This window comes from Gymnoscopelus microlampas (assembly GCF_963454915.1).
Source record: "Gymnoscopelus microlampas genome assembly, chromosome: 13".
Classification (NCBI taxonomy): domain Eukaryota; kingdom Metazoa; phylum Chordata; class Actinopteri; order Myctophiformes; family Myctophidae; genus Gymnoscopelus; species Gymnoscopelus microlampas.
Window position 1 is genome coordinate 27,588,968 of NC_139950.1, and position 17,192 is coordinate 27,606,159.

At 40.5% G+C, this 17,192-nt stretch overlaps 1 protein-coding gene across 3 annotated transcripts in view; it reads left to right on the top strand.

Annotated features, from left to right (window-relative positions):
* Positions 1-17,192, top strand: part of piezo1 (piezo type mechanosensitive ion channel component 1 (Er blood group)) — a 77,694-nt gene that overhangs the window by 14,728 nt on the left and 45,774 nt on the right. For all 3 annotated transcript variants that reach the window (XM_084075535.1, XM_084075533.1, XM_084075534.1), the window contains exons 2-4: positions 8,742-8,837; positions 15,722-15,887; positions 16,317-16,458. In XM_084075535.1, coding sequence (XP_083931661.1) covers positions 8,742-8,837; positions 15,722-15,887; positions 16,317-16,458 — 404 coding nt within the window. The remainder of the gene's footprint in view (positions 1-8,741; positions 8,838-15,721; positions 15,888-16,316; positions 16,459-17,192) is intronic.

Sequence of the window (17,192 nt, forward strand, 5' to 3'; positions counted from 1 at the left end):
TCAACATAATATTGATAAAAACAAATCCAGGGTCCCCAATGAGCAGTGTTGTGTCCAAATAGATTTGGATGTAGCTGAACTTCTGAGAAAAGACGAGGGACTCAAAGTATTTCACTGCAAGTTGAGCAAGTATAATCCATTCAGGAGAGAAAACTCACGCAGGATACAGGATAAGCAAGTGAAACTGGAAGTGATGAAACAAAAAAAGAATCAGACGAAATTGGAACTTAAATACAATAGAATTGAAGCTGATAAATTGGTTCTCTCTCCTGATTGGATGAAATTTGTGACCCACCTGAAAATGTATAAAAAGAACTAGAGAGACAGGGAGACCCATGTTACTGAACAAACAATCTATAACAATGATAACTATCAGAATATAGAGCTTTATCTTTTTTATTTATTTTTATAAAAGCAATACATCACTTAGAAAACCTTTTTAATGAGGAATATTTCTCAATGTCTGAATGGCTGCATGTGTGTGGTGTAATAGGAGAGTATCATTGTATGTATTTAGAGAGCTGCCACAGGAGTGTTATAGTTGATACACTACAGTTGAGATAGATCGATAGATAATATGTTGTTAGTAGAATTTCTGACCACCTAAACAAGATAATCTACCTGCATTCATTTATTATGCATAACAAATTTCAGAGGTTGCGTGTGTGTGCTCGTGTAGACTTTAGACTAGAGGAAGTTGCAGGCACATGCTGTTAGTTTTTCCATGCCTCAATTACCATAATTTCCTAAAGCCATCAAAGGGTGAGTGAAACCATATAGCAAAAGAAGTTGGCATGTTTTGGGGGTTCTGGAAACTTTTAATTGTCCAGTGATCCCATTTTAACTCCCTCCCAACGTTAGTAAGCAAGCTCATAGTATTGAAGTCAGCCAAAATGTATTTTTCTTTCAAATGTCTTTATTCCGTTTTAACATGGAAAGCAGAAGGGATTTGATAATGTTTTTGAAAATAAACATTTCACAAGGGTGACCTACCTGCTTTTCCACATCTTTTCAACATGAATGGGAGTGAATGGTGTCTATGGTGTAAGGAGCAAATATAAACAACTAGAAAGCAACTTAGGGGAGAACTGAACTGGTGTAGATAGTCTACATAAAATATGAGGCCAGTATACCGTTACAGACTAACTTTCCCAATGGTCGTAAGTTTGGGTGCCCTGGTGGCTCATCTCCAGTCAGTAAACTTACCAAACAGCCACACCCTAGCTTTGACTCATCATGCACTCTGTACTGTTTAAGGGTCAGTAGAGCAGAGACATATTAAGAACAATCTGTACAGTACGAGACCAACACATCCGTCCGTCTGTCTGTCTGTCTGTCTGTCTGTCTGTCTGTCTGTCTGTCTGTCTGTCTGTCTGTCTGTCTCTCTCTCTTTTTCACGCACAGAATGAGCTAGAGGTAAAGAAATGTAAGATGTTTCTTTTTTAATTTAAGAAGTATTCTTATGCAATATTTCACTTAAGAAAAGCTGAGGACAACAAAATACTTACTAACAAAAATAACTCACTTGAGGTGGAATAGATTTGTATCATTCTATCATTCAAAACACATTAGCTACTGTTTAGGTTCAGGTAACCTATTTATTTAGTCACTTCAGCCCAGCCTTGGGAAAAACAGCTAACTTTTATGTTATTCGAGAAGCTGACTTAAAATAGTTCCTCCAGTTGTTTGCAGAGGTGAGGAGAGAAGCAGCTCCACTATTTTTAGCACAACTCTAATTAACTAATTATCCCCAGTGACCTCCTCACAGTGGGACAGCTTTAACATGCAGCTATTCAGATGCCCCCCACTGGCGTCTGACAGATTTAAACTCAAAGTTATGAGTCCACACACACACACACACACACACACACACACACACACACACACACACACACACACACACACACAGTAGCTTGTTATCCCATGGTTAGTTGGGATCTCAGTGTGATGTACAGTTTAGTGGTTAAAACCTGTTATTAGCAAGAGAACACATTTCTGTTTTACACATAGAGGCCCAACAGCTAGAATAGTCGCTGCTGAACATTCTTAACTTTTACTAGCTAAGATTTTACTAGCTAAGAAGGTTCAGTTTACAAATGGAAAAGAGGGCCAGACACCTGGTATTGAGAAATAATAGAGTGAGAGAATGGCAAGAAGAGAGGAGAGGGTAAATGGAAAAGGGGGACGGGGGGCTACAAATATTTTTCCACATAATAAAATCCTGACTGCGGAGTGTTAACTTAACCCTCAGAGTAAAAACCTACCCATCAGGGTCCACTCTCAACCCTCAAGAGTTAAGTTACTGGCTGCTCCGGAGTTTTACTGTGCAAATGAAGCAATCCGTGCTGTGAATGTTTTGAGGTTAATGGAAGACCATTAAAGTTGTAGGAATATATTCACTCTTATATCCACATCGCACATCCACATACAGAGTTAAATTAAAACTCCTCATTTTGGTGGACATTCACTGTCCTTTGAAAGTAAGAAGCGGTTTTGTACAGACCTGAACGCAGCGTATAGACCGTATACATTATGGACCTGGAACATTTAAGTTACTCACCCATGAGCACAGTCCTTCTTTTGCTTCCAACTGACAAGCAACCCTCCTAAGCTATTCCTACAGTTACTTATTTATACTTAATGAAAATATACAATTGACAGACTGTGAGCGCGAAAAGGTGCCAGAGAGACGTGGTAACAATGATGAAATTATTAACAGAAGGGAAGTTTATTGGATTTATAGTTTACAAACTTTTATTCCCCTAAGGATTGAATGATGAGTTTCCATGTTATGCTGTAAATGTGTGGGATTCAATTAAACTGTCTAGGTGGTACATTATTAGATACGCTTAGTACATTATGCACATTTTGGATTAACTTATAAAAGCTGCAATTTCAAAGCCTATGTTTACGTTTCTTAGTTGTGCATTTTCTGTAATTATAGTATATTATGTGTTGGGTTGACATTGTGGTGTGTTACTAGGTCATGATGTCATATCACATAATCATGTTCATGTCTGGAATTGTCTGGTTTGGGTGAGTCACACACAGGTCACAGACAATCATTGAGAGCCACTCCTACAGGAGAATGTGATTGTCTCACACCTGTGAACACAGAAGGGATGGAGTATCTATCTATAAGATCATCATGGTGGTATCATGTCTGTAAGACACTCTTGATGAAGGTCCAGAGGGACCTTCATCTGAAACGTTGGTGTAAAATTTATGCTGCTGAGCAAGAGCAGTGTTCAGGATTTTTATTCATGAATATTTCTTCATGAATTGTCATTTGTTACTGTCCAACGCACCTGCATTTTGAGCTAAGTGGATGTGTGAATATTTCCTTTGCAATTTTTTTTGCAAACCGTCAAAGTTAAATTCATACAATGCATTTTAATGGTTGAGTAAGTCATATTTTTTTCCTGTTTTGTTACATTAAGTTATAGCTCTATATTCTGATAGAAATTATTGCAGTATAGTGTTTGTTCAGTAACAGGGGTCTCCCCTTCTCTCCAGCTCTTTAGTAAACAGAAAATATTTTTTTTGTTCAGAATACCATCTCATCATGTCTCATAATTTCCAATTCCACTTGTTTATCATGTATCCTGTATGAGATTTCTCCTGTCCCATCACTGAGTCGCTGGTTGTGTTGATATCCACTCATAGTGCAAGAAGCAGGGGGACAAGTGCTATGTAATTGTGTAGTCTGTTGCTAGGCCAACTAGTTTACTGATCAATCCTGCAACTTCTAACTCTGTCGCTAAGTGATAAGCTCAGATTTAGAATCTAGTAAATGGTGCCTTTTAGTGTGTATTTCATTCACCAATTAACATCACCGAGAGCAGTTAGGAGTGCAGTGTCTTGCTCAAGGACACTTCGTCACTAACCCCGGGGAAGCCAGGGATCGAACCGGAATCCTTCCGTTTCCTAAGCGGTCTCTTCCTCCTCAGCCACTGGCACTCGTACTTTTAGCTAATTTAGTGTTTTGGATTACCTATCAAAAGCAAGTTTCAAGTCTCTGCAAGCACATTTTCATTCCATACTAAAATTAATCCAGAGGCTTTCTCATAAATCTTACTGCTTTGGAAAATGGTGGTCAGTAATGTCTAGTACACTGCAAGTCATAATCAGTGGGCTAAACATATCAGTTCACCGGTATGGTCCTTTTAAGGGGAGAGAAGTATGGCAGAAGAATATAGAACACAGAAGGAAGAGTAAAAACAAATAAGTATAGTATAGTAAGGGAGAAATGGAATTTGTCAGAATTATGACACAAAATAAGGAGAGAGAGAGAAAGCTTGTAAGAGGTTTTAGGGAAACCCCTCGGAACTCTTGGACACACATGTGTCGGCAGACAGCCATGTGTGGGTTTGCCTGCCACGAGTAATAACCCAGAACTGACACACAATCTCTTTTTCTGTCTGTCTGTCTGTCTCTCCCTTCTCCTGTCATTGTCAGCAAAGTCTTCCTAAACATTCTGGCGCATTTATGATAGTAAATACATGTTCCACTCAGACTTTGCATGGCTGCATGAAGTAGCCAGATTTGACCGCCATTGATTTCCATTAAAGATTTTAGGTTTAAAAAAGCTACACATAAAGAAACAGATAAAATGCTGGGAGTTACTTCCTTGGCCTAATGGCAGTGTGCGTAAGACATTTGGCTCTGATCAGTCCAGCGGTTTGCAAGATTAGCCTGGGAATCACAGACTATTTGTGTGTGGAGTCTGCCCAGACTCATACACAGACTCACTCACAGACCCTTTCTTGGGCTTCATCCCAGTTCTAGAAACAAAATCCTTCTTTCCTTCACATGCGGCCTTTCTTTGCCTTCCTTTCCTTCTTTCCATCGTAGTCCCTCCCACTGAGGATGCATGGTGGAAACAATGCAAAGAGACACCAAACTAAGAAATGGTATTTACGGCAGTTCCTCCAAAGCGGCATGTTAAACCACGTCCATTTCTGATTTCCGAGACCCACCTTCATAACTGTTTAGATTTGTAAACTGCTCATTGATGGCAATGAAATAATTGTTTTTACTTATGCCACTTTAGTTTATTTTGCCGCGCTATAGTTTCACATCAGCATCCCCAGCGACAAGCACACTCACCTAACGTAAAATTGCCAGCTGTAGGGGCGGAGTCTTTAACGTCATGCTGTTCAGCTTCTTCCTGGAAGGAAGCACTCATGTATCCTGGCTCATAGCTCCTCTAGCCTCGTTCCCAGCCTTACTCATCTGCGAAGAGAAAAGCCTGGTAACGACCTAATGCAGAGAGTGTCTATGGGGGCGGGACTTCCGTTGTACGTATTTCCCCCGAAAATTTTCTTTTTTCGACCAATCATAACACTCGTTTCATTCACAGAGAATGTAATCAGATTTGTAAAGCGTCAACGTCATTTCCTTGGGCGGTACTTCAGCCAAATTCCGGCACTTCCGTTTAGACACTCAACTCGCTAGGTCTTGTCCAGTGTGTAGCTCCTCAGAGATGCCTCCTAATCCTCAATCCTCGGTCTTTGGAGCAGGAATAAGAGACCTGGCATGACCGTGAAAATGGCGGGCCGAGTTTAACTTCTGGTTCAAGTGAGGATAGAGCAGCGAAGAAATATCAGGCAAGAGACTTGGGACCCAGCCCTAGACTGCTCGGCCCATAGAAGCCAAACTGTAATGATGGAGCAGAGGCAGTTCAGGAAGTTTAAGAAATGTAATTATATTGTTGGTTGCAGGGGTCACAGTCCACAGTAATCCATAAATAATATGTTCTAAGTAATTGAATATTGAGGAAAATTAAGGCAGGATGTGGTCAGAGTATGGTTTTTGAAACTGCACAAACGAAACCTATGAAAGCAAAATTGATTGACATGATAATTCACCATGGTGGGTGCTACACAGCATAGAAAGGCAGGTGGAAATACTTGTGTATTTAACAGACAGTACAAAAAAAGTGATTAGAAAAAGAGTGATTAGAAAAAGCAGAGCATGGAATAGATAAGTGATACTTACAGGCTAAACCCATCAATTAATTCTCCTACTATGAATACATCATGCAAGAGATGAAAACTCTGGATAGGTATTAGGCACAGCCACTGTCTCTCCAGTTCTATGAAGGGAGGTGAGCTTCGATATTGGCGGAATTATCTTTAACCACTTGAACCCCAGCATCCCTATTATGGGGCACACAACGTTGTGAGCTTGTAGATCGACGGTGTAGACGGAAAGAAATCGGTCATAGTACAGTTTCAACTCAGGCCCATTTGACTAAGAATAGAGAGTTTAAGTGGTTAAGTGGGGAGATGGAACAGTTGAACTTCCATCGACGCTGATGTATGCTGTGTAGTGTGTAGGCTACCTCAGCACTTTACATATTGAAGAGGTTTGGATCAGGGCCGCTTGGCATGGCAGTCACTCTGCTCTGACAGCATTCCTTTTTGTCTTGCCAGCACGGTGTGTATGCAGAGAGAGAGGAGACAGCGCAATACATTGCTAGGCGGGACATTATGGGGGATTCTTCACATTCTCTTTAACCACTGAACCTATTTTGGGCATGACATAATAGGCAGTTATTGTATTTGTCCGTTTTTTCTGACAAATACAAACATTTATGTGTGCAGGCATTTAATATTCAACAGGGCAAGTTAATTCAAATCAAATTGCCTATCAAGTAACTGGACAGCAAGTTGCAAGCTTTTATAACAGCTGTCCCATTCATTCCCATTTGTGTCAGTAAAATGTAATTAGTCCCACTTTCCTACCTTATTGCTTCCATAAATCTTATTTATCTATAGAGCTTCACTTGTGCTCTGTCTTGATCTGCCCATTTTAGAAAGAGGATTCAGTTCAAGGGGAAAAAAAGGGAAAAAAACTCATTGACCAAAGTGCTGAAACCAAAGGAGGCATCTAAAAGTACAAGAAAAACAGACTTAAACAACAAGACACATAGCTTAAATAAACATTACATGGGCACAAGTCAAAAAAATCTGCCACAATCTGCTGGTGATTAAAAGTCAGTTTTTGAGCGTGGACTTAAAGGTTTCCATTGAGGGGGCAGATATGATAAGGAGGGACATGCTGTTCCACTGTAGGGGCTGCAACAGCCAAGGCATGTCACCCCTGACACCCATTAAAACCTGAGGCCAACTCTAAAAATGTCTTCTAAATCCCAACAGTTTTCTGTCACTTTTTCATGTCAAGGACCCCCAAAATGATATTTATTTGGCCACGGACCCCCATCTCAAAATGTTTTGTTCCAGGGACCCCCAGAAGCTAAGACTTGAGTTAAAAATGTTCGCTTCAGAAAATATTGTGCAATTCAAAGATTTCCAAAATGTTTCAAGATTTTTCGTCGCACGTCACACACACTCATATATATATAGCTGAAATAAAACATTACACAGATGCTTTCCCGGATTGAATGGATTAAAGTTTAGATTGCAGGACAACCAGGATCCATAAGTCAGCCGACTTCACTGGAGGGACCTGGAGGTTGAATGAAGTGTTAGAAGGTAGAAGGACTAGAATTCAGGGCTTTGTAAACACACTTTAGAATCTCCATATTAATTCTAAACCATACAGACAGCCAGTGGACAGATAGGCCAGGATAGGGGTACTATGGGTCCCTCTTCTGAGACTGAGTACTTGTCAGGAGCCTGGCTGCAGCATTCTGGATCAGTTACAGGCGGGACAAGGACGAATGACTAATCCCAGAATACAGTTACTGTAGTCCAAGCAGGAGGGTGTAAGGATATGGATGACTTTCTTCGGGCCTATGAAAGAGAGAAAATGGCTTGATAGTACAAAGCTGGGATGAATAAAAAAGTATACTAATACTGAATTTACCTGCTTATCAAAGTTAAATGATGATGATAATAATAATAATAATAATAATAATAATAGTAATAATTATTAGTATTAATGATAATAATATAGATTGACAACAAGGTTGGACAAGTTGCCAAAAGCACATTTTTATAATATAGATTGACAACAAGGTTGGACAAGTTGCCAAAAGCTAATTTTTAATCACTTTAATGGAGTCAGGAGGGCCAAACATGAACTTCAAACTTGGCTTTAGCTGTAGTAAGTTCGTGCCATCTAACACTTTACGTTTATTAGTTCATACTGTAGTTGGCATTGACAATGGCAAGATAAACCCATTCACATCAAAATATAGCCTAATGGGTTCATTTTTGTACTCTACTTCCAGTTTAAAAGTCTTGACACGGTGCCACCAGAACTGAAATTAGATCACAAATACAAGGGAAGTCAGCCAGCTGAGCTCTATTGCAATGTTATTAAATATTCCAAGGAGGTTGATGGCGCAACAACAATATTATGTAATAAGTATGACACAAAAGGATAAGCAAAACTAATATATTACTGTTCTTCAAAATACCGCTCAGTAGCTTCCATACATACGCTGTGCACACAATACAGTATGTGCCAAACACATGTACTGTATTATACAGTACCTTATAATGCAACTTAACCACTTTCACCCTCACCATACAATTATTTTTTTATTTTTTTATGTTATCTTAATTAAATCTGATAGAATAATGGTGAATAAAGGCGGTCAGATCAGTCTGAAGAAACATTTCCCAAATATGGCGTTGTATAGAAGATTGACATCACAGACTGGCCACATGAAGTCTGAGATCGATTTGGGAACTACGCCATTATTAGACCCCATTTTGTTATATTGTTAATAGTGAATTTTAAAGTGTTGTTTTTCTCTCTCTCTTCAGCGTGTCTGTTTCGATACAATGCCCTGTCCCTGGTCTATCTCCTCTACTTGTTGCTGCTGCCATGGTTCCTCTGGCCGAACAAACACACAATCAGAGGTAAGACACTTTGCTAACACAATCAGATGTGACACTAAAATGTGTGTATATCTGAGTCTGTTTCAAGGTTTCTGCTAGGCGTTTTTCTTGGCCGGCCACCATAAGATTACAATAAGATTCTATTTCTCCAGCCAAAATGTCTAATAATGTGTCGACCTGCAACATCCGCACATGACGACAGTCTGTTCAGAGAGTCTGTGTGCGTGTGCGTGTGTGTGACGAGAGAGGGTGAGTGAGTGACATCACAGTGTCAATGTGACATCATCAACCTGATGTCGAGATCCACATGGAAGACTCACCGTTGTTAGACCCTGTCTTGTTATTTCGGGCAAGGTCAGAGCACTGCAGCCCCAGTTTAGCCCTATGCTATGTATAAGCATTGCTTATACATAGCATGTGACGTTGGTGTAGTAATAGTATATCTAAGTGCCTTTCTAGTAGGGTCCTAGCCTTTTCAGGAATCCCTAAAGCGTGAGTTAGGGTCAGGCTTTGTTGCGCATGGGTGTCGTGCACAGAAAATATTCAAACTACAAGCTCATAACGTGTCGCAGCATGACTATTTTTGGTGAGCGACACCAGTGCACAATCAGGCTCAACACCTCTAGTCCTATGTCTCTCTGTTCATGTGATATGATCATTTCTTGATCGTGTTCAGCCTGATCCAACCCTACAACCCCTCCCGTTCAGTCAGATCAGCTAACACAGGGACCTGAACCTTCCCTGAAACACCCGGGAGAGCGCTCCGCACGTCCCAGACTCTTTTCCCTAGTGGCTCCCAAACTGTGGAACAAACTCCCCATTGCAGTTAGAACTGCAGACTCACTCCCAAATAATTAATCTGAAGACTCACCCCTTCAGACTCCACCTCAGTGCATTGCACTTCACTCCCCCCTTATTATTTTGATTGTAAATTGTTTGTAATTGTTGATGCTAGGTTCTTAGTTGACCTATGATCCTATAGTTTGAGGCACTACACTGTCTCTCTGCATTTGATGTACAGTATGTGCTTACCTTGCTTAGTGTAAGTCGCTCTGAATAAGAGCGTCTGCTAAATTGTAAATTGCAAAACACGCAACTTTGTTATACACTACACACACACACCTTACACAAGTACACAGTGAACTGAAAAACAGAGTGACTAACTTGCTGCTGTGCTGTCTGTTTAGAAAATCCCTAGTTAACGCTGAGTTCCTAATTGCTTGTTGTAAAAATAGAAGTGAACAGGTCGGACGCGGGCCACCATAAGTCGTATCAGTCATATCGTACTCGCAGCCTGTCACAGCTGTGTACATACAGACACACACAGTCCGCTTTTACCTTTGTGGCACCACAATGAAAAAATAGAAATGTTACTTATCAAGAAACACACAAGTGCACACATACGCACACACACACGCACGCTCTCGCACGCACACACACAGTTTGTTTGTCCAACGTGTATGTCTGTCATGCTACCCAGGGCTGTTGGCTTCTAGTGCTTCCTGTCGATAAAGTAATCAAACATCAGGACAGGATGTAGAATCATTAGTTTATTAGACACTTAATTTGACTCCTGCTTTGCTTTCTATTTTCACACATCCCCTTCCTTTGTCTTGCTGATGATAGAAAAGTGAAATAACAGTAGGAATATTGAACATACCCTAAAGCGCAATGACACTTGGTAGAGGTTTTGGTTGTGTAGTTAGTTACCTTGTTCAAAACAAGTGAGTTGCGCACATCCAGTTCCTTGCTGGTGCTGGACACAACATGACAGTATAAAAGAATAGAAGTCTGCACAACAGCTTTTCTCCTCAGTGTTCTGTTTATTTAAAACACTGACATTCCAGGGTACACAGTGTTTCGGCAACAGTTGGCCTTCAACAGGTGACAACAGGTGACATAATTCTTTAGAATTTAAAAATAACATTTAGTACTACAGTGCTTCAGGCTTATCTGCTATAGGGGCACAAAGAGTACATTCAGTAATAAAGGTGAGGAAGAACTATAATCAAGGTACCTTAGAGGCACACTAAAGGACTAAGGGGCAACAATCCATGGTGAATACATGATAGAACCATAATATACATTGAATCCATATGACAGTCTGGTTAAAAATCTGTAAACGTAACATGAAGAAAAGCACAGTCCAGCTATTTGAGTCCAGACATAAAAATAACCTTCTATGTGTTTCAGAGGGTTGAGGGTTCACAGAAACGCTTGTCATAGTCTTCTATGACAAGCGTCATAGAAGACTGCAGTGTGCGGAGGGAATAGATCCAATAGGCCTCCCTTCTGTGGAGAATATTATGGATATCTCCACCTCTGCAGCACGTTCTATTGCTATGTACCTAAGTGATGCGACGGTGTGTCCCATTTTGTTAAATTGTAGGGCTACTGGGCTTTTGGGGTTACCTTGCCGTGATGTACATACTTGCTCTTTTTGATTATGCAAGCCGGTTTTAAGAGTTTAGGAGTTTATAAACACATTTTTGATATCGTACACACACACACCCACGGCCTCCTGATAACGTCAACAGAACACCCTGTTTGCCAGCTATTAGCCACTGTTTTCACCCATTGTGTTTATATCACCATGGTAACTAATGCTGTCCCATATGATGTCATGTGTATGTGACATGAGCAGGTTGCGTCCTCGTGTGTCAAGAAGAGAGAATGAATAAAGAATATTAATTTCTCATTTGTTTCCTTATATTATTCCTCGCTGGAAGAGAGCCTGCAGCCTGTCAAAATAGCAAATCTTTGTGAGCTTGTAGATCGTCCATTTTCACTGTTTTTGGACACCACCATGTCCATTGTACAATGAAGTATACTACAGGGTTGAGTGGTTACAGAATAATCGATTTAGTCGATTATAAAAAATATATTCAAATTTCTTACAGATTTGAGAAATTGAAAACTATATATAACGATCATTTGATTAACTTACATGAATGAGCAAGATTAAGTCGGTTATTGGTTCTCAATGTCGGTTTCGATTCATTTTTGGTTAATTGCCCAGCCCTACTGTGTCTCTGTGATCATATTGCACCTTGATGACAAGATGGACTGACAATCAAGTTTAACCACGTGAACCCTAGCATCCCTATTACATACTGCGCATGTCATCATAATAGGCGTACATTTGGCAAAAATAGGCAAACATTAGGGGCAAATTGGCATACATTCTGCTAAAGTAGCAGATCTACAAGCTTACGTTGTGTCTGAGTCTCTGTTGTGAGCTTGTACTATTTGACGTACAACAAAGTATATAGCATTTAAGTGGTTAAGAAACCCTTCCGTAACTAAGGACTTTCTTACATCAGTTTTGTAAGAATGTGCCGCTACCTGTTTAGTATGCATCACTGTGTGATGACACAACCAGCTACCTGTTCATATGAAACAACCAGCGTCAGAGGGACAGCTGGATCACGGCCAGACTGAAAGATGTAAAAACAGCTGGTCTGATATTGGAGTTGTAGTGAGCACAGAAAAGCAATTTAACTGATCCAAATGGATCTCTGGACCCGTTTTGTTTTAAAGTCGTCGGGTAGTCAAGTCATATTAGGGTATCTGGGGAGCTTCATGCCCAGCGGCTGCTGTGTCTCCTCGACTTGAACATGTAGTGAATTTTCATTTTGTTGTTTCTCTGGATCCCAGCACAGCGGCAACATTTTTATTGGCTGTACTGGCTATTAATCACTGGCACTTTGAAATCAACATTAACACATGTGCTTGTTTCTCTGGCCAGCATTTTCAACTTCAACAAAGGATAACTTTTAGCTTTACTCTGTTAACCACTGAAGCCCTATTTAATAAAACAAAAAAATACATTGTTTGTAGATCGGCTATTTTCAAAAACATTTTGAAAGGTTTTGAAATATTAAATCTGTAAAATGATACATAAATGATTGACCTATTGGTGGATCCGGAGGTCTGCACTCTTTTTCTAATTCAGATTGTTTCATCATCACTTCCAGCCAGCAGCACTTACCCCAAGAGAGACTACATGAAAATGGAGGATGAATTTGACATTTTGATTTCCCTTTACTGACATAGCCCTATAGAAAGCTGAGAGTGAGTTTAAAGTTTAAAGGGGACACACAAGAGGGGTGGGATTTGATCCTAGACCAGCTGTGTGTATGTGTGGGTCTCCTAGAACACCATATATCAACATTTATGATGACAGGGCTGTTGCCAGGAATTTCAGGCCCCTTAAAACATTTACTGACTATGACATCTATATTGTGGGTCCTCTTGTAGCCTTGAACCCCAATTAAATTATCACTTTTCACTTCTTTATGATGGCCCTCAGGGCAATCCACATGCAGTATTAGAGCAAAATACAGACACATTTTCTGGTAGTTTAGATTCAGTGCAAATTAAAATTCACATGTAGCACCTCAAAGTACCACAAAGCACTGCTAAGGGAGCAGTAAAGTAGCACAAAGTAGACCAAAATACATCAAACCAAGACCCGTCGAAGTACCACAAAATACTCGAATGCACTGCAAAACACACAAGATACTCCAAAGTGCTGTTGCAAGGTACCACAGTACATTGGACCTTGGCGTGGGATCCTCAGGAGCATACAGTATGGCCAAGAACTCAGGGACGACGCCCTACAACATGAACCCAGACCCTCCAACCCTGACTGAAATCCATCTTTTGTCATTTAATCTGGTGTGAATCCTGGGTTCATGTGTGGGTCTGAATGTTCCTCATAAGCCCTGTTTATCTGCACCATCCTTCACACTTCTGTCAAACTGGCATATGGTCCATGTAGAGTAGACAGTTCCAGCTGTTTAGAGTCATTATGAACTGGTTGAAGCATACATTCTGTACACATGTACACATTATATAAGAGTCCTGGTTAAAATGTCTGAAATACCAATGAGGAGAGGACTGTGTACTCTTCAAAGAGAAATAAAACTGAACATTAGTATACACATGTCTTATCTGTATTCTCATGTTTTTATAGGGTAGGTGCCAAGTGCTTACGCACAACTTCAAGCGCGTCACTTTGTGCCGTAATGCAAGACAGTGAAGTGTTTAGGTCACAATACAGAGCAGAGACATTGTTAGCATACATGGTTAACTACTTTATTTATGTATTTATTTATTTTACAATAGTGGGGGAGTGACTGAGTGACAATAGCTACCGCTTCATGTCAAAAGAGGACACCCTTGAGACTGGGACCACAAGCATTAGTGTATGACGCTACAGAAGTAATTCATTACATATTACAATAATAATAAGTTTACATTTTTCTAAATGATGGATATGGAATGGATACAAAGTGCTTTGGAAAATAGACATTGATCAGATGCAATAATGTTATCAAAGAAACATACACAAACACTGTGTATGTATTCCAGTGTATGTGGGCATAAATATAGTCAGCTCTGTACAGTAGATCCCCTTCTCTTCCACTCTTTCCGTTTTCTCCCATGGAAAGGTAAACATGTCTTGGAGAGTCCACCTGATAGCTGTGATATTAACTTGATGAGAGGGAAAATTAAACAATATCATAGTTTTTCCCTTTGGACGTGTGTGTGTGTGTGTGTGTGTGTGTGTGTGTGTGTGTGTGTGTGTGTGTGTGTGTGTGTGTGTGTGTGTGTGTGTGTGTGTGTGTGTGTGTGTGTGTGTGTGTGTGTGTGTGTGTGTGTGTGTGTGTGTGTGTGTGTGTGTGTGTGTGTGTGGAAGTTGGTATTCTAAAAGGGCTATATCTAGAACTGTAGGTCAACCTGAATAGACATGTGAATATGTAGACACATCTTAATACCACATGTAAAGGGGGACAATCTATTATGGTTGAGTTAAGGAAGGAGACAGAGGCCTAATAAGCAGGCCTAATGGTTTCTGCAGTGCCATGCTGTGTTACAGCCCTCTTGTCTGAGTCTTGTGTTTGAAGCTGCTGGGGTGATCGGAGGTTACGAGGACCTCCTGCAAGCACCTGTGTGTGTTTTAATGTGCCTTTATTTGGCTGTGTGTGACTATGTAGCGTATGATGTGGTTTATCGTATTATATAGTGTGTGTGTGCGTGCGTTTGTGCATGCGGGTGTTCAGGTTTTAATGTGTGTTTATATGGTCTATCTCCCAGTGGTTCTCAAACCTTTTCATGTCAAAGATGTCCACATTTATATAATTATTTGGTCGCAGACCCCCATCAGAAAATATTTTGTGACAGAGACCCTCATACAAGATTTGTGTAAAATGTTCCAAAAAAAAATATTCCAAATGTTTCACATTTTGTCTATAGAGTTTTTGAAAATACTGTAGTACTGATTTACTGAGCTACAAGCTGACAGCACGTTGTGAGCTTGTAGATCAGCTATTTTCAAATAGCCGATCAAAATTTTTGATGCTACAATAACAGTTTTGCTGGGAACCCCCTGAACCCCCAGTGACCCCACTTTGAGATACACTGGTCTATTCTTACAGGATGTGCAGTGTATCTTTCTGTGTTTTAGTGTCGACCTGCATGTACGTGCATCTGTGTCATCATATGTGATTGTGTGTCTCTTTGTAACCCTGAGCGTGTAAAAAGCACCATATGGACCCAAGAGTTTCATCATGAGACGTTCTGACAGGGTCATAGACTATAGGCTTATTTATACTTGTCGAACGACAAATTCTACATTTTTATGTTGTGTTTCCGTCATATGATTTTTCATAGAATGAAAATGTGTTTTGCAATGGAGAAACATTTTTTTTTTCCGGTATGGTCTACACGAAATGTCAAGAACTCTTTCGAAAGGAGTTCCTCTAGCAACAAATGATTTGATAATAATATAGTTGCAGAACCAAAACCAATGTCCTGCTCATGAAAGTAGATAACTTCTTCTTCTTCCATGAGTCACATGTAGTGCTTCTCTCCCCTACTCCCATCTCTCTCTTTTCCAGGTCATACAGGTCGTTTTATTCTTGCAGTGTTTTGCACCAGTTTACTGTTTGTCCTGAGCCACATCTGCTTCCAGACCGTCCTGTTCACCCACCCTGCTCTGGACACGGCCCTGGGCCATAACTGTTCACAATGGGATACACTAAGTAGACATATAGGGCTGTCCAGGTATGTATCCTACATTCTAATCAGTGGTGGAAAAAGTACTACACTAATGAAAGTATCAATACGGCAATGTAGAAAATACTGTAGTATTATACTCTATAGTATTAAAGTAAAGGAATTCAAAATTTACAGTAAAAGTACAGAAGTATTGGTATCAAAATGTACTTAAAGTACCAAAAGTGGAAAGTAATAATGTCCTGTTTCACAACATACTGGCCTGGGCCCATATATGAAAAAAAATAAAAAATGAAAATATCTACAAGCTCGCAACGCGACTTGTAGGTCTGCCGAAGTGAGTGGTTAAATGAGATGCAACTTTGATGCATTTGATGAAGTTCATCATACATTTTAAAAAGTTGTATTTATTTAATAGGGGCGATGTTAACATAGTAATATTTCAATTATTTGTGTGTGTGTGTGTGTGTCCTACAGGCTTCCCCTGGATGACCCTTGGAGTGTGTTGCGTCTCTTATGTCCTGACGTGTGCGTATGTATCGTTGCCTTGATAACCATGGTGCTCTGCAGCCGACTAGTCAGGAACAGAGAGATGGTGGCTATGGCGAACATCACTTCAGTGAGTTTGGCTATGTAGAGTACATGCATGTGTGTTGTTGTTGCTGTTGTTTTAATCACTTGAACCCTAGCATCCCTATTCCGGGGGAACTTTCACCGAAAATAGCTGATCCACAAGCTCACAACCCGTCACGTTTTCGGGCAAACATATTTAGTGTAGCCCATGGGAATACAGTCAACTAAGTGTAGGGCCCATGGCAATACGATCAACTAACTATTATGGTTTAAGTGGTTAAGTCATTTCTTGGGCTTTTATGAGCCTTTATTTGATAGATATATAGTGGAGCAGCTCAGTGGCTTTGTGGTTAGAGTGTGTGCCTTGAGACTGGGAGGTCAGGGTTCAATGGTCCCGGTGGAGTCATACAGACGATAAAAATGGTCCCCAGTGCCTCCCTGCTTGGCACTCAGCATCAAGGGTCGGATTGGGAGTAAGTCCCTTTGACATGCTCGCCTCATGTCCAGGGGGTGTACTTGTACATCACGCCGCCTCACAGAAACAGGAGATATGCTCCTGACCTATGGGCCACATGGTTTGGGAACCATTGGTTCCCAAGGCAGCTTACTACTTATATAGTGCAGAGTGACAGGAAACACGGAGATAGCAGGGGAGTGACACACAGCAAATGCTTTGGCCGGCCGGGAATGGCAACGGGGATCCACTACCATGCATTAGAGCACACTTGGTACGTTCCCCAAACACTCTCCTATCGGGTCGCCCCATGTGTGTGTGTGTGT